At 56.7% G+C, this 17,073-nt stretch overlaps 5 protein-coding genes and 1 non-coding gene across 6 annotated transcripts; 1 reads left to right on the forward strand and 5 right to left on the reverse strand.

Moving 5' to 3' along the window:
• Window positions 1–198: 198 nt before the first annotated feature.
• On the reverse strand, window positions 199–909 carry SPBR_03850 (uncharacterized protein; the record flags this gene model as incomplete). Its single annotated transcript, XM_040762140.1, has 1 exon — window positions 199–909. The coding sequence occupies one exon, from the start codon at window positions 907–909 to the stop codon at window positions 199–201; it is 711 nt and encodes a 236-aa protein (XP_040622826.1).
• A 1,363-nt stretch (window positions 910–2,272) lies between these two features.
• Window positions 2,273–3,479, reverse strand: SPBR_03772 (Ras family, other; the record flags this gene model as incomplete). Its single annotated transcript, XM_040762062.1, has 4 exons — window positions 2,273–2,511; window positions 2,589–2,864; window positions 2,963–3,077; window positions 3,468–3,479. The coding sequence occupies 4 exons, from the start codon at window positions 3,477–3,479 to the stop codon at window positions 2,273–2,275; spliced, it is 642 nt and encodes a 213-aa protein (XP_040622827.1).
• A 6,128-nt stretch (window positions 3,480–9,607) lies between these two features.
• Window positions 9,608–10,894, reverse strand: SPBR_03757 (molybdopterin binding protein domain protein; the record flags this gene model as incomplete). The annotated part of the gene is made up of 5 exons (XM_040762047.1): window positions 9,608–10,241; window positions 10,303–10,397; window positions 10,453–10,497; window positions 10,549–10,557; window positions 10,625–10,894. The coding sequence occupies 5 exons, from the start codon at window positions 10,892–10,894 to the stop codon at window positions 9,608–9,610; spliced, it is 1,053 nt and encodes a 350-aa protein (XP_040622828.1).
• A 1,480-nt stretch (window positions 10,895–12,374) lies between these two features.
• On the reverse strand, window positions 12,375–13,436 carry SPBR_03794 (protein NBP35; the record flags this gene model as incomplete). Its single annotated transcript, XM_040762084.1, has 1 exon — window positions 12,375–13,436. The coding sequence occupies one exon, from the start codon at window positions 13,434–13,436 to the stop codon at window positions 12,375–12,377; it is 1,062 nt and encodes a 353-aa protein (XP_040622829.1).
• A 464-nt stretch (window positions 13,437–13,900) lies between these two features.
• SPBR_09469 lies at window positions 13,901–13,997 on the reverse strand. Its single transcript has one exon. It is a non-coding gene; the product is annotated as a tRNA-Ser (tRNA).
• A 725-nt stretch (window positions 13,998–14,722) lies between these two features.
• On the forward strand, window positions 14,723–16,955 carry SPBR_03633 (Formation of crista junctions protein 1; the record flags this gene model as incomplete). The annotated part of the gene is made up of 2 exons (XM_040761923.1): window positions 14,723–14,815; window positions 14,904–16,955. The coding sequence occupies 2 exons, from the start codon at window positions 14,723–14,725 to the stop codon at window positions 16,953–16,955; spliced, it is 2,145 nt and encodes a 714-aa protein (XP_040622830.1).
• Between the last annotated feature and the right edge of the window lie 118 nt (window positions 16,956–17,073).

A 17,073-nucleotide genomic window follows, 5' to 3' on the forward strand; every position in this document is an offset into this window, starting at 1 on the left:
AAAGGCAACCCTGCGCCGGCTAATCGTCTCTCCAGAGAGGATTGGCTTGGCTTTTGCTCATCACCGAAATGGACTACGACCAACTACGAGGCAAATTCCTACGAATCTACAATGTTACGACAAAGTACTCGAGAGCATCGCGTCGTACGAGAGATTACGAGGAGAGTGGACAACGGCCCTCGGGGGTGGACGAATCCGTTAGGCGGTGTACTCCGCGTCCGATTCGTCCTTGTCCCCCTCCGACAAAGACACGTCCGTCATGTCGACGTCGTCCTTTTCGTCCTGTTCGTCCGTGGCCGCCGCGAGGTTGGTCTGGCTGCGCCGCGTCATCCGGTGCCGCGGCACAATGACCGTCTCGCCGCGGCGGGCGCCGGCCTGGACTACCACAGACTGGCCCTGCGAACGGGTCAGCATGCCATGCTGGGACTCGGGACGCGGCGACAGGGGCGCCTCGCCGCCGATGCTGTCGCGAGGCGCACCGCCCGTGGCCACCCGAATCTCGTTTTGGATCGGCCGCTGGTTCAGATTGTCGACCGCCTGCATCCGAGCCGGACCACCACGGGCGGCGGCCATGTCCCGCGGCTGGAAACGGTCGTTTCTGGCCTGGTCGTTGAGGGCATTGTTGATGGCATTGATGATGTTGTTGATGTTGACGATGTCGATGATGTCGTTGATGTCGATGTCGTTGTTGATGTCGAAGTCGTTGTCGTTGTTGTCGTTGTTGTCCATGTCACCATCACCGTGTGCCGGGGCCGGAGCAGGCGCAGGCGCAGGCGCCGGCGCCTGCATCCGTGCCGGCCCGCCGCGAGCGGCGGCCATATCCCGCAGCCGGAAACGGTCGTTTCTGGCCCGGTTGTGGCTCTGGTTATTACCGTCGCCGTCGTTGCCGTTGCCGTTAACGTTGCTCATCTTGGCAATGAATCTCTCTACAGAAGAAACGTAGAGGAACGTAAAAACGAAATCGAAAGACGCTGACTGGAGAGATGTCGATTGCGAAGAATGAGCAGTTGAGCGGTTGACAGCTAGTGGTCGACAGCGGTGTTAATGGCAGTGTTGATGATGTTTGGTGTGATGATATGGGGAGGACGAGGAAACCAAATACACACCAAGACGTCATCTTGGCGAGACTTATATACGAACGACGAAAGAACGGCCATGTTCACCTTGAACATGAACAATATGTTCTTCTGTGGGCATATCGTGGACACATCGTGAACATATCGTGGTATTCTTGTTCAAGCCCATATCGTCAGGCGTCCGAGTTCATGAACATCCCAGCAATATGTGCTCTTGTTCGTTCGCTGCACATTTTGCATGGCACAATCTTCGTTCACTGCCCAGCCAGCTATCTTTGTTCTCGACTTTCACTTGTCCATGCCACTTTCAACCGTCCAAAATCAATATTGCAAGAGCGATTGTTTTAAGATTTGGAAACCTTTTATTTCATTGAGTACTTTTCGCCAAACAAAGGAAAAAAGGGATGAGAGTGAGATAGAGAGGTAGAGAGAGAGAGAGAGAGATAGTCGACATGCGAGAGAGAAGTTTGGAAAACAGAGAAAAAAAGATGATAATAAAATAAATAGAGATAAACAACGGGGGAAATAGGGAACTAGGATCGGAAAGACTTTGTGCCAGAAATACCAAAAAGAAAAAGAAAAAAGGAAACGAAGCAGCAACAGAAATAGATATGAAAAAAAAAAAATAGATGAAAAATGAAAAACATGAGACTCGGCTGGTGAGCAACTACGAAGAGCGTCTAGAAATCATAGACACGCAAGCGGAACCAAAAGAAAAGAAAAAAGGAAGAGGACTAAATAAAATCGACAAAAGAGCCAGTGAAGATGACGCTTTCGCATTGGCAGCGTCGCATAAGAACAGCCGCAAAAAGGAGAGTAGCGAGCGTGCGGCACACGAGGCTAGGGCGGTAATGGCACCCAACAGCCCCCCAGCCGTGCTTTTCAGAGCGGCTGGCAGCCCATACTGCAGGACTTTCCAGTCCAAGTACAGTCGTCCGTGGTTCTCGAAATAGAGCTCACAATGCCCGAATGCATGTTCTCGTCGTCGCCGTTCGAGTAAGTAAAACGTGTTGCATCGTTTTGCTGCCTCCGACTCGCTGTGCCGTTCGCCGCTGATGGGTGTTGCTTGTATATTTTGGCGATTGCCGTCGTCGTTGGCGTCGTCTTCTGCCAGCACCCAAACGTCTGCACTGTCGTCCGCACCGAACACGCATCACTTCACCCCCCACCATTCACAAAGCGCCCCGTCGTACTCTTTACATCAGGATGCACTTGGAGCAGCACCCTGCCTCGGTGTCGTTGTCGCTGACCTCGATCTTGTTAGAAGGGCCGCCAACGTTGGACGTGCCGCTGCCAGTGGAGTAGCCCTGCATCTCGCGGTTGTACCGTCTGATCTCGCGCACAATGTCGTAGAATGCCTTGTCGACGTTGATCCGGGACTTTGCCGACGTCTCGATGAACTTGCAGCCGAACGATCTTGCGAGCGCCTCACCCTCTGTACAGTTGTCAGTTGGTTGCCGATGCGCCCCCGGGTCGTTTCCAGAATCCACATCTAGCGGTCCATCCACGTACCTTGTCTGGTCACCTCGCGTTCGGACTCGAGATCGCACTTGTTGCCCACCACGACCATGGGAAAGTAGTCCTTGTCCTTCACACGCAGAATCTGTTGCTGGAAGGTCGTGATCTCCTCAAAGCTCTGGCGCGACGTGATCGAGTAGACGAGCAAAAAGCCCTCGCCTGTCCGCATGTACTGCTCCCGCATCGCCGAGTACTCCTCCTGGCCGGCCGTATCGAGCACGTCGAGCAGTGCGACCTCATCGTCAATGACGCACTGCTTGCGGTACGAATCTGGGGGAAGGAAACGAAAGTCAAGTTAGCGACGTTGTTCGTGGTTCGCGCCACAGGCGCATCGCATGGGAAAAAGGCGAAATGGACAAAGCGCGCACCTTCAATTGTTGGGTCGTATTCGTCGACGAAGTGGCTCTGGATCAGCTGAATCGTCAGGCAAGACTTGCCTACACCACCACCGCCAACCACGACGAGCTTGTATTCTCTGAGGAACTATGAGTGGTGAGAAAATAGAATGTTAGTCAACAAGGCTTGCGAAAGATAGACGGCGTGTTCGATAGGATTGGCTGGAGCTTGGCGCTGCCGGGGGTTCTAGGTAATCGATAGGAGCAGAATGATGGAATTGGACAATCGCGCAGCCGTGCCTGCATCGCGGCGCGAGACGGCACGCAGCCGCGGCACAGGTTGCTCAAGAGGGTAGGGAAGGTTGTGATGGGATGTGGTATGGAGTATAGAGGAGTGCCGAAAGACGGATTGCGGGTGGTCGGTGCTGTGGAGCTTGTCAAGTGAAGCTTCATAAAGGACGGAAAAAAGGGGGTGGTGTCCGGAAAATGCAAGCAAGCAAACGGCGCGCAGAATCGTTGGGTCGCCGGGTGGTCGTACCTTCGATGCCATTGTGATGGAGTCTGTTGCGTGATTGCACAACAGAGGGATAAGGGGGAGGAGTAGAGGAAAAGAAGACAAGAAACTGGTAAGCGAGTCGAGTCGAATCGAGAGAGGAAAACGATGCGGGCGGTTTCGACAAGTCAAAAGCGAAAGCCGGAGCAAAGGTCAAAAAGGCGAAAATAAAAGCAGTCGAAAAGGGGCGAGCAGTCTCTTTCGTCGTCGAGAAATCGGATTGTGTTTCTTCGCGGCTTCTTCGAAAGTCGAAAATTGCTGGTGTCGAAGAAGAGAAAGCCGGGATGGATGCACGATTGCAGAAGCGTGGATAGAAAACAACGGTGGTTGGGGAGTGTAGTTTCTCTCGTGGTTCTCTTTTTGGAAAAGGGCAAAAAGTGGAGGGGGAGGAAGGAGAGAAAGAGACCAGCCAGAGGTGAGGAACCGGCGATCACTGTGTTTTTTGCGAGGTTCCTTATATTATCCTTTTTTCTTTATTTCGATTTTCTGGACCCGGGGCGGGTTTTTTTTCAGGAGGCCAGGCCCGAGAGAGACAGTAGAAACAGCAAAAAGATACGGCCCAGGCGGTGTCTATGGGGAAAGGTCGCCAGGGTGCAGGTGGTGGGTTACTGGTCTTGGGTAGTGCTTGGGACTGAGGGTCTCTTGAGTCTAGACAGAGTTGGGACTAGTTGATGATCAATGGCAACAGGAGGGGAGGGGCTTCGTGTTTTTGGGCTATCAGGGCCTCCCTGGTCGAACTCCTTTTCTTGGTGAGTTTTTTTGGTGTTATTTGGTGATATTAGTAGTATTGGAGGTATTGGTGGTATTGGTGGTATTGGTGGTATCTTACTGTCGGCGGTCGGGGGCCAAGTGAGACTCTGGAGGGACGATCGATCGAGACGAGGATGAATTGATACGGTGGGGAGGCGTTGGTGGTGACGAGAAGCAAAGAGTAATTAAACTGTGAGGCTGAATAAGAAATAAGAAAAGAAAAGACCAAAAAGGGAGGGGGAGAAAGAGAAAGAAAGTGAATGCGACGAGGCAAAGGGACGATTGGTGGCGGTAAACCTGGCCTAGGTCTGTAAGGGGATGCGGTCGATGGAGGTTCGTGGAGGCGAGGAGTGGTAGACAAGGGGGAAGAGATGATGTCAAAATGTGATGAGAACAAACAGAACAGAAACAGAAACAGAACAAAAACACAAAACAGGAGTCTTTTGCTCAAGAAACGAAACCAAAACCCAAGGAGGAAGTCGCGAACCAGCACCGAATCAACAGCGACAGCTACCACACTGGGGAAGCCACGATTGGATGTCCCGACTCACAAATCAACCCACAAGGAAGGCAGGAGACAGGAGACGTGACGAAAAGGGCAAGTGCAGGGGGGGATGAGGCCAAAAGGGGGGGCCGGCGCCAGAGCACAAATAGGGTGTGTGTGTGGGCGTGTGCGTCCAGGGTTGGTGTGGTAGTAGCATGGGCGGGCGTTTGCAGTCTGTCGGTGCTTTTCTTTGGTCTCGTTTGGTTGGACTGGGCGGTGGCCGCGCCGAACGTCAAGCGCTCGCAATGACCGCATATGCACCCTTCTACGAAGTAGCCATCCTGCCATCCTCCCTGCCACCTTCCCAGCAACAGCCCACGGACCCACCGCTCTTGCTTGCTTTTGCAGGGAGCTTCTGTGCTGCACGCTGCACGTTGCCGTCGTTCTTTCCCTTTTCTGTCGTCTGGCGGACGGGGTCGACCCCAGCGTGCAAGTGCAGCAGGAGCGATTGCAGCCGGCAAGTCATGTGCTCAAGGTAAGATGAAGATGGAGCCATTGCTGTCCGAAAGGCTTTCAATAATGATTTCGTATACTCAGTATTAGCACGCCTCCTTATTCATGAATCGCACGGCCTGGGCAATGATAACTGTGTATGGTGTTTTGTGGTGTGTGGTCGTGGGGGAAGTGGACTAATTGAATGGGCTGCGGCCAGTCACATGTATTAGACTCCGATAAATATCGCAATGACTCTTGCTACCAAAGGAACCATTTCTACTCGGCCCAGAAGAACCGTTGCATGGAGCCAATACGCCGGAAGCGATGACGGTGTCGTGTCCGCCGGTCAAACACGGAGCTACGATGCCATATCTTACCGCTACTGTGTAGCTAGAGGAGCTACCGTGGGCCCAATGCAGTCAAAGGCACCATCCATGCAGCCAAAAAACCACGCTAACTACCTGTGTGCAGCTTGGGAAACCGGGGTGGTTTTCAACTGTGTTTTCGACCTTTTGCTGGGCGGGAGCGCAGCACAACGTTTCGTCGTATCTTTTTCTACGAATTACATTTCCCCGGCAAGCTAGGGAGGACGACCACAAGCACCAGCCTGCAACTCGTATGCGGGGAGGGGGTGATGGAGGGACCCTTGCCTTGCATGGCGTAGTGCGACTGGCAAAGTCACCGCACACAATTAATCGAATAGGAAAAACAAGGGACGACCAAGAACAGCCAATCGCCATCTGGCAACACAATGTGTGACGCTGACCGGCGGTTGGCGGCAGAACATGGTAGACGGGCCGGCGGCAAGAAAGAGAAAGGCTAGAAAGATGAAATAAAAAAGAAGTGGAAGAGAACAGAACCGGCGAGGCCAATGGGAGCAAACGAGGACGATGATGAAATAAAGTTTTGCCTTTTGCCTCTCCGACTTACCTCTGCCTTCGTTCGTTCGCTCCGGATCTCCAGGAACAAGCTAGGAGCTACCAGAGTCTCAGTAAGAGAAAGATAATGTAAGATACCAGGTGTCTTACGGGGCCATTCGCACCTGTTGCGGTGGAACCTTCCGGTCTTCACCTTCTTTCCTTTGCTTTTACTGCCTTTCATAGGCCCCAAAGCCAAGCGAATGTTACAACACCGTGCGGCTAAGATACCGTGTCCACAGTACGTGTGGTAGAGAGACAAGACAGGGATTGCCAGAGACGGTTCCGGGACGAAAGGGAAGGAGCCGCTGAACATTGCCTGGGATCATTGTCTGGACTGCCAAAAAGACAAAACGAATGTCCTCGCGACATCCGGCGCCCGACGTACATCGTACGGAGCACGGAGCAAATAAATAACGTTAAAGTGCCATCCAATCAACGGCTGCCCGTTGCGCTCGTCGCTTTTCCGCCCTCTCTGCAGACAATCTGCACGTCTGCATGCAGTGCACGTTGCTGCACGGGCGTCGAGCCGTGCCCGGCTCAGTGCGGCGTGCAGTGTAAGGGCTGTAGATGACTGTGGATGACGATGGACGCCGGCAACCACAGCTTCGAATGTGAACGTGACGACAGGTACGATGTGCTCTTGTACGCAATATACTCGGTACAGAGTACATATTCGAGTCGAGCACGTCTAGATGCAAGCGACCCTGGACACTCACTGTCCATCAAGGAAGGAGGCAAAGAGGCGAGGCAAAGCAGTTGCCATTTGTAGGAATTGTGTAACCGCTCTCTTGGGTAGTTCCTGCCCGTGTTTTGCCAAAATGCCTTCCTGCCATTTTAGCCATCCATCGGACTAACAAACTATATAGATGGAAGATAAATATGGAAGGCTCGCGGTGGTTTATTTCAACACCTCCCCGCTTTGCGAAGAGCAAAAGCAAAATACGTCTTGCACTCCCTTTGTTTCTTTCGCTGGCATCTCTTTGTTCAAAGAGGACGAATGGAAGAATCAACTGTGTTGCCTTTGGTTTGCTCCAAGACGGCCGCCGCAATCTTGCCTTTGCCCCAATGCCCATATTGCAGAACCCACACAGACCACAGACTGCAGACCACGGGATGCTCGTTTTTGGGAGCAACGGCGTTCGGTGGAGCCACACGGAAGACAGAACGACGCCAAAATGATGCAGAAAGATGTCGATGCTCTTAACAAAAGCTAAAGACAAATTCAACATCGTCAACTGCAAGTGCCGTGGTTCCTGTTGCTGATTTGTCTGTTGAGATCAACATATGGTGGCGACTCTATTTATGGGGAACGGCGAGGCCGGCCGTCTTGTTGATGTTGGAAGATAAGATTACACTGACTTGGGTCACACTATTGTACGACCTGTATGATTGCTGATTCGTTGTCGTGGATGGCCCAATCGAGCCAATCCGTCGAAACAGGCCTGGTCAACGTCTCTTGGGCAAGCTGAAACACATAGCGCCCACGATCCTCCGCCAGCGATCGGCGCCAATCCATGAAGCAGAGCATGCCGGAGTGCGACACTCCAACGTGTCGACTGCGTGAGCGGCATGCCTCTTGCCAAGTCGGGACTTCACGGCCGAGCGCGGTCATAAAGCGGCAACGTGCAAATCATGAAATGCATTTACCTTTCGGGGCTCGGAAATTGAGTACAACAAGAATGGATGCAAGACGAATCACCCGTTTTTATCTTCCCAACGCTTATTATGTGCAAAGGACTCCGCACGTCGTGCCCAAAATCTCCCATCGTACAATGAGCAGTGCCCACACCGAACAAGTAAAACAAGACACCGGCCAACCGACCTTGACACATGAACAGCAGATCACAAGCAAGACAAACCCGGGTCAAGACCACACTAGCACATGAGAAATGTGGGACAACACGAGAGTCGACGCCCTCGGGAATAGAGAACGATTGACATTGTGTGAGAACGATTATACTATTTTGCGCTCAGGCATTGTCCTAGCTTCGGATGGTATTCTTTGCTTGGCCTGGGCGGATATCAACTCCGTACGCACTTCAGATCACTCTACAACGTATGAAGTATTGTCAGCAGACTATGGGCAGCCAACCTTTTTTGTTTTCGTTTGTGCTGGGTTAAATTAGGAAATGGAGGGTGTGGCACGACAAAGAAAGAGTCAAAAGGCACCCTCCAATGGCCACGCCGTGTTCGGTTTAGCTCGGGGAAAACGCCCCCCCTTTCAACGAGATTAATCAAAGGAAGGTTTCTAGAACGAATTTGAAAAAAGGGGGAAAGAGGGACGACAATCAAAAGAAGATACGACATGGTACGGAGTATGTCGTATGTCGTATGTCGTACAATGTAGAGACACTACGCCCACGCCCGGAAATTGGTCCACGGCGTGGCCGGCCATTTGAAGAGGACGAAAGCAACGATCGAAATAAGGTTTGCACTTTTTGTGTTCCCTGCAGGCTGTTAATAGGAGTTATTTGCACAACCGGGATATAGATTTGATGCATCGTCCGTACGGAACTACATTCTAACATCCAGACCGGCAAGGCGCGGGCAGGTGAACAGATAAATAGGCTGTGCTAAATAGAGTCTATTGCTTCTGGTGATCCCAAGGGGAAGGGGACGAGGCGACTACGTACGTCAACCGTGTCGGTTGGTGGTTTCATTGTCCATTCTCCTCGTTGCGTGCCCTGTCCCTCGTCATTGCAGCGGATCTGGAGAGCCAAAGGTGCTGATAAGGGTGCGTCAACATGCGGGTCCAACACCGGCATCCCCGCTGGCAGATGTTCGCTGCAGTCGTGCTGTAGCGGGCTCAGGCATGGAGGTGATGTCCAAGAGACAAGACGACGAAATCACAATGGACACATCTCCTGTGATGGACATTACGTACCCAAAAAAAGATACTGTGCTGTTCGCTCGACCGTAGGCAACCCCCCGTGCTCAATGTTGCAAGAACGCGGGCGTGGGGGTCATAAGTCGACCGACGCCGTTTTTGTCCAGTATTCCGTTTCGGCGCCTTCCATGGCCATCCGACCTGCTACAGCATCGTCTGTCTTTTCCCTTGTCGCTTGACTTGGTCCAGCATCGGTTCTAGTTTGGTGTGTGAAACATGGAGGTATACATCGTATGCCAACTGGGATGCATCCCCACGTGCGGACACAACGTGGTAAGAAGCGACGCTTGTCAACAAGCCCCCTGATCCGGCAGAGCCCATGCCGATAATCCTTTGGTTCTTGTGTTCTGGTCGGCCTGGGCCACATACCGCTGCTTTTGCATGTTTGTCATGTTTCATCATGTACACGTACGCAGTTCTTTGCTCTTTGCTCTTTGGTGCCGTACAAATCAGTTGTCCAGGAAGGCCCAGCCACACAGGGTCATCTTGTTTCTATGCAGGCACCCGTACGACATACGTCGCAAGACCAGTGGCCTCGCATCCCGGCCGTCATGCCCTCGCCGCCCGGGCGCCGCGTGTCTGCTCCCAACTACGTCTCGTCCCCCGACTCGTCGTCCTCGCCCTCGACCGAGATCCGCCGTCCCTGCACATTCTCCACCACCTCCGCCACGAGACTCTCCAGCAGCGCCGCGTCCTTGCCTACCAGCGTCACCGTGTTGCGCTTCCGCTCCCAGCGCGGATAGCTACCGACCTTGACGCCCTGCGGCTCGACGCGCGCGGCCAGCGCGGTGAGGTACGGCGCCACGACGCTCTCGGGCAGGGGTGTCGAGATGAGCACGCGCGCAATCTGGCGGCCCTCGAGCCTTGGCAGCAGCAGCGGCGTCAGGTTGTCGAGCAGCATCTCAAAGAGCCGGGGCACGCCCGGCAGGATGTGGACGTTGCCGTTGACGACACAGACGGGGACCCACAGGTCCTCGCGGGGGAAGACAAACTGCGTCTCGGCGGGGATGGCCGGGTCGGTGGGCAGCTCGACCATGCGCAGGCGCGCGCGCAGGGCGGGCGAGTCGACGTCCCAGTCGACGACGGGCTGGTTGGGCCGCGGGCGGGCAATGGAAATCTCCCGCATGCGGCGGTAGGCCTCGTCGTAGAGCTTGATCTCGAGGCCGAACGCCTTGGCGATGGACGGGTACGTAATGTCGTCGTGTGTCGGCCCAATGCCGCCACTGGGCGTGTCAGATGGAACTGGGCTTCATCGCATCCCACGAAACGGGCGAAGAAACTCACCTCGTCACGACAAAGTCATAGTTGTCGCTCATGCGCCGGACGGCCTCGATGATCTGGCTTTCATCGTCCTCAATCACCTCGACACGCTTCAATGACTGCGGTGTGTCAGTTTGAGAACAAAAAACAAATGATATCATCGTCGAGACTTACAATTCCTAACGAGAAGCACCATTTTGCTACATATGCAGAGTTGGTCTACCGCTGTCAGTCGTGGCCACTGCGCCGTCTCTCAACAAAGCCACTCACATCTTTTGTCTATTAATGTTAGCAGTGACTGTCAACCTTGATATCTGTAAATAGAGGGAGTATGCCAAAGACTCACCTTGCCGCCCAGAACCTCATCGCCGATGATGAGACAGGCCGCTGTGTGGATGGGCTTGGAGTGGTTGCGGGCCGCTGTGGAGAGCTCGGCCATGGCGGAGAGTGTCGGCCGCGCCGCCGTCAAGCTGTTGCGAGCCGAAGCGAAGTCGGGGCGAGCAGACGCCGAGAAAGGAGAAGCAGGAGCCGAAGCCGAAGCCGAAGCGGAAGCACGGAGGAGCGGCGATGTCGGCGCGGACACGTGACGCAGGATATGGGTGAGGCGCTGCGACATGGATGAGGGAGAGGACGAAGGGAGAAAGCGAAGATTGACACAGAAAAGACACAAGTATGTCGTGAAAGCAGTCAAAGGTGGCTGGCTAGTCAAAGGTAACCAGCAAAATGATATATGGATCGTGAGTCGTCAAAGCACGTAAGTCGGCTCTTTCCTCCTCAGGAACAAGGGCGTCACAGGCGGAGAACGGAATGGCGGGGATAAGAAGAGGGACGCAAAAGGCAGACCACTGTGGAGAGCAGCGTCCCTCTATTAGCGCGCCTCGATACGCTAAAGACGGGCTCGTCAGTGGTCCGTCCAGGCCTCTAGGCCCATCAATAGCGCCCTTGCAGCACGAACACACGCTGCCATAGTGGACTCGGCTGTCCTCGTCACGCTCTTTTCCCCGCGACGCTTTTGATCGCTGCACTTGACACCGGCATTCATCCTGCCATCGCCAAAGTGCACGACACTATCGCCAGTTTCCAGCTACACGGCCACAATCCCGTCCCGTCCTCCGTTGTCTGCCTGTGTACTCTGCCTCTGTACTCTGCCTGGTAACCCACCAACAGCCGTACCGTCGTCACCATGGTGAGTCTGTTGCGTCATCGTTGCGCCGATTCGTCATTGGCCTCCATCTCGACCCCCGACCGCTAACCCGCGTCTCCCCTTACCCCGACACAGAGCTCCGAAGCAAGACTCTACACCTTCTCCGAGGCGACCAAGGACCAGCTCCGCAAGTTCCGCCTCGGCACCTCGCGCGCCCGCGACCCCCAGGCCGTCATCTACCTCATCGACCGCGCCACCAAGGAGATCCGCCAGGACGACGAAAAGACAGTCTACACGAGCCTCGAGGCCATCGCCGACGACCTGCCCGAGAACTCGCCGCGCTTTGTGCTGCTCAGCTACCCCATGACGCTGCCGTCGGGCCGCCTGTCGTGTCCGTACGTGCTGCTGTACTACCTGCCCACGACCTGCAACAGCGAGCTGCGGATGCTGTATGCGGGCGCCAAGGAGCTGATGCGCAACACGAGCGAGGTGGGCAAGGTGCTGGACCTGGAGTCGACGGACGACTTTGAGGAGCTGCCGGAGCGTCGTCGGGTCGGGCGGGGTAGGGGGGGGGGGGACGGGGGGGGGGGGGGGGGGGGGGCGAATGAAGACCAACATTCGCCGGCGGTGACGATTGCAGACGGCCACAGACGAGGTGTTTCTTACGTCACAAGCTCTAATGAACTTTGCTTTTATATTGGACGATTGGATGACAAATCGGCAGATGGACAGATTTGCTTGGATAACGGGACAGGCGCGCTGCTATTCGAATTCATGAAATTGCTTCTCCTGTGCAGCTTGACTTGGAAGGCATTCGTACTTGCACGTCTGTGTTTTGCATCTGACTGCATTGCAGGTGTCCTGAGTCGTTATGTGATTGTGAAAAAGCAAAACGCTATGTAAATGCACCATTCTATATACAAGTCGAAAAGACATCAAGCCACGACTCGACCTACACCGTGCGGGCCTTGCCAGACGTCTCCTCGTGGCCGTCGGGCAGCACCTCGGACCCGTTCAGTCCCAACTCGCCTGCCAGTGTCCGCACCACCGTCTTCAGCGCCGCACACGCCGGGCTGTCCGGGTAGCTGTCAAAGAAGCTCTCGCCGTAGTCGCACGCCATGCCGATGCGCGGGTCCAGCGGCACGGCCCCCAGGAACGGCAGCCCCAGCTCGGCCGCCAGGCCGCGGCCGCCGCCCGTCGTGGCCCGGAAGATGTCGCTCTCGTGGCGGCACTTGGGGCACACGAAGCCGCTCATGTTCTCGACAAGGCCCAGCACGCGGATGCCGGCCTTGCGGCAAAAGTCAATCTCCTTGCGCACGTCCAGCAGCGCCACCTCCTGCGGCGTCGTCACGACCACGGCGCCGTCGATGCCGCTCTGGCCCAAAAACGCATTGACGCTGAGGTGCTCGTCGCTCGTGCCGGGCGGCGTGTCCACCAGCAGGAAATCCAGGTCGCCCCAGTCCACGTCCTTGAGGAACTGCTTGATCAGCCCGTTCTTCTTGGCCCCGCGCCAGATGATGGCGTCGTCGCGGTTCGGCAGCATGAACTGGATGCTCATGACGCCCAGATTGTCCGCCACCCACACCGGCGACCAGCCCGCGCTGCTGACGTGGATCGTCTCCGCCTCGACGCCCATCATCTTGGGGATGCTGGGCCCGCAAATGTCCGTGTCCATGATGCCCACGTTGCTGTCCGGGTTCGCCGAGAAGGCGTGCGCCAGCAGCGTCGTGAACGTGCTCTTGCCGACGCCGCCCTTGCCGCTGAGCACCAAGATCTTGTGCTTGACGTTTTCCAGCCGCGCCGTGATCACCGGGATGTCGGGGTCCGGGCCCTTGGGCGCCGATGCGCAGATCTCTTGGTTGGGACAGCCGGCGCACGAGTCGGCCTGGCCGGCCTGTTCCGATTCGGGGCCGGGGCAGTGCTCGGGCTCGGGCGCGACCAGCTTGGGCTTGGCCTTGAGCGGGTTTGCCAGGACATCCTCGACCGCCTCGGGCAGGTCCAGTGCCGGCGCCATTCGGCGTTGGGGGAGGTGTGTAAAACGGTTGTATGAAAGATGGAGGGTGATGCGAAGCGGAAGCTGTCTCTGCTTCTGATGCTGTCTCTGATTCTGATCGTGTTCTCTGCTTTCTCCACGCCGAGAAATGCGTTTCTACAGAATCTTGTGTGTTTGGAGGACGGACCATGTACAACGAGAAAAACATATGCTGTGATTGGTAAGTGGCGAAAAGATGGCCGGCGCTGGTTTCGCTGGTTTCGCTGGATTGGAAATGCGCATTGCCGTTGTGATTGGAGGGTCGTCTAGTGGCCGCATGACGGCATTCGCTGTGGGCTCTTGCCAGTAACGCATTTCTGGTTTTTTCTTTATTTTGTATGAAAACTGATAGGCAAAATTAAAAGAAAAGGAACGAAATAAACAATCTCAAAACATGGTACATAGAATAAAAAATAAAATAAAAAATTAGCCAAAAATAAAATATGCGACAACAGCAGGACTCGAACCTACGCGGCCGAAGCCATATGATATATCGAACTAGGAAATTCGAGTCATACCCATTAACCACTCTGGCATGTTGCCTGGTGCATCGTTGATTCTAAGTCGGAATAACCTTTCATTATATAGTCCACCTCGTGGCCGCTCGCGCCTGCTTATAGTAACCTCCCCGTTCTTTCCGTTCAGAGTTTCACAGCAATATCTCTCCCAACTGTTAATTGCGCCATTCCTTTCTAGCAAACGCAGTAGACTCCAAACGAATTGTAGACAATTCATCCTTCGCTGCCCAGCTCGGAGGATGTGAGCTGCATGTGCTAGAGGATCATATCTTACGCTAGCAGCACAAAGCATGCTGCAGCGCTCCCAACAGTCTCGCAGTCGCCAGCTAGGGCAGTTTTAGCATTTATTTTTGAATTAAATTTAATTCTTCCCTATTGCCGAGCTAACTTTATCCCGCATCCGTCATTTTTTCGAGCAAGGAAACAGCAGGAAGGCGCCGCCAGCTTTGGCAGGAGCGAAAAACTAGCCTGGCTTGGACGGGAAAGTGCCGCCGGCCGCCCAAACGCTCCTGCCAGCATTTCTGCATGACTGAAGCCATTTGCACCACACGCGACGCTGCTCATCTCGAAAAACTGCCTTTTCGACGCATCGACGCATCGACGCTTTGGCATCCGGCCTCCATCGCCACTCTACCCCGTTCCGCCCGTCGCTCGTTTCGCCATCTGCATTTCATCTGCATTCATCGAATTGACGCTTTGTCGTTCTGTTTCTTCGTTTCGTTCGCTCCTCCCTTTCCTCTCTCCGCCACAATGCTCCGCACGTCGTTGCGCTCAGCACGAGCTCTGGGCAGCCGACCGTCGGCCGCGTCTGCCCGCACATGGCGCGTTGTCGGTGCCAGCCAGGTAAGCAGAGCCTGTTGGAGAGCTCTGGTGAGCTCTGGCGAGCTCGTAAGCTGCTGTCGGAAACTAATTGACCCTTCCTCGCCCCCAGAGATTCTATGCCGATGCCCCGAAACCGCCCGTCTTGCCGGCGTCTGAGACGAGAACAGCTGCCTCGAGCCCCGTGCCGCCGCCGCCCACGACGACCTCTGCCCGCATTCCGTCCGACAGCGTGCCATTGACGCCGCCGCCGCCACCCCCAGCGCCACCGGCTGCTGCCAACGCTGCTGCTGCTGGCAACGCTGCTGCTGCTGGCAACGCTGCTGGCAACGCTGCGCCGCGGCGAAAGGGCGGTTTCTTCCGCAAGCTGCGCAACTACGTGCTGACGCTGTCCCTCCTGGGCGCGCTGGCGTTTGGCGGCGGGGTGTGGTACTCGCGCATCAACGACAACTTCCACGACTTCTTCACCGAGTACATTCCCTTTGGCGAGCAGGCCGTGCTCTACCTCGAGGAGCTCGACTTCCGCAAACGCTTCCCCAACATTGCCGAGCGCGTCGGCCACAAGTCGCGCGACACCGGTGCCAATGTCCGTGTTCCTGCCCAGAGCGGTGCCTCGTGGCGCGTGGCCGACGTGGAGACGAGCCGCCAGTCGGCTGCGGTTCCCAAGAAGAGCGGTGCCGAGGCGGCCCCTGCTGCTGCTGCTGCCACCCCCGCCACCACCGCTACTCCCAAACAGGGCGGCGATGCCCCATCTGCGCCGGCCGTCCCGGCCAAGGCCGAGAATCCCGCGCGCGCCAAGGATGCCCTTGTCGAGTCGCCTGTGACGAGCGCGGCCGAGGCCGCCGTGGTGGCCAACACCCAGGACGCGAAGACGACGACAGAGGCGGCGGCCGCCGCGCCGGCGTTCCGCGCGCCCGAGGTGGACGAGCCGTCGCGCTGGCCGCCCGCGTCGCCCATTGACCCGCTGGCCGTCCCGGACGCGGCCGAGCCGGTCGTGCAGGACGTCGTGCGCCTGCTCAACGACATCATCACCGTGGTCAACGCCGACAAGGCCAACGGCAAGTACGCGGCGACGATTGGCAAGGCCAAGGAGCAGGTCAGCAAGGTGGGCCGCAAGATCCAGGCCATCCGCGCGGCGGCGGAGCAGGACGCGGCCGCGCAGGTGGCGGCCCGCACGGCCAGCTTCGACGCGGCCGCGCAGGACCTCGTGGCGCGCGTGGAGGCGGCCATGGCGACGCAGGAGGCGCAGTGGCGCGCCGAGTTCGACGAGCAGATGGCGGCCGTGCGCAGCAGCTACGACGCGCGGCTGCAGCTGGCGACGGCCCGCGAGCGCGAGCTCAGCGAGGCGAAGCTGCAGAACAAGCTGGCGGAGCAGGCCGTGCAGCTCACGCAGCAGTTTGCCGGCGAGCTGCGCGACCGCGTCGAGACGGAGCGCAGCGGCCGCCTCGGCCGCCTGGCCGAGCTGTCGGCGTCCGTGGCTGAGCTCGAGCGCCTGACGGCCGGCTGGACCGAGGTCGTCGACGCCAGCCAGCGCGCCCAGCAGCTGCACGTCGCCATGGACGCCGTGCGCGCGCGCCTCGCCGACGACGAGGACGCCACCGCCAGCCACGGCGGTGCGCAGCCTGTCCTGCGGCCGTTTGTCAAGGAGCTCGTCGCCGTCAAGGAGATTGCCGCCGCCGACCCCGTCGTGGACGCCGCCATTGCCTCCATCCCCCCCGCCGCCTACCAGCGCGGCATCGCCACCACGTCGGAGCTCATCGACCGCTTCCGCCGCGTCGCCGGCGAGGTCCGCAAGGCCTCGCTGCTGCCCGAGGACGCCGGCGTCGCCAGCCACGCCTCGAGCTACGTGCTGAGCAAGGTGCTGTTCCGCAAGCAAGGCGCCGCCGCCGGCGGCGCCGCCGCGGCCACCGCGTCCGACGCCAACGACGCCAACGGCGCAGCCAATGCCAATGTCGAGACGATCCTGACGCGCACGCAGGCGTTTTTGGAGGAGGGCAACCTGGACGGCGCGGCGCGGGAGATGAACGGCCTCAAGGGCTGGGCCAAGACGCTGAGCCGGGACTGGCTGGGCGAGGTGCGCAAGGTCCTGGAGGTGCAGCAGGCGCTGGATGTCATTACGGCCGAGGCCCGGTTACGGAGTCTGCAGCTGGAGAAGAGCCGGTAAAATGAGAGAGCGCGTTGAGAAAGACGGATGACATGAAGTCTTTTTTTTTTTTTTCATAATCTGTCCTTTTTTTGTTTTTTTTCTTCTTTTTCTTTTGTCATGTGTTCAATCTTTGCTT

This window comes from Sporothrix brasiliensis, assembly GCF_000820605.1.
Source record: "Sporothrix brasiliensis 5110 chromosome Unknown Cont14, whole genome shotgun sequence".
NCBI classification, from domain to species: domain Eukaryota; kingdom Fungi; phylum Ascomycota; class Sordariomycetes; order Ophiostomatales; family Ophiostomataceae; genus Sporothrix; species Sporothrix brasiliensis.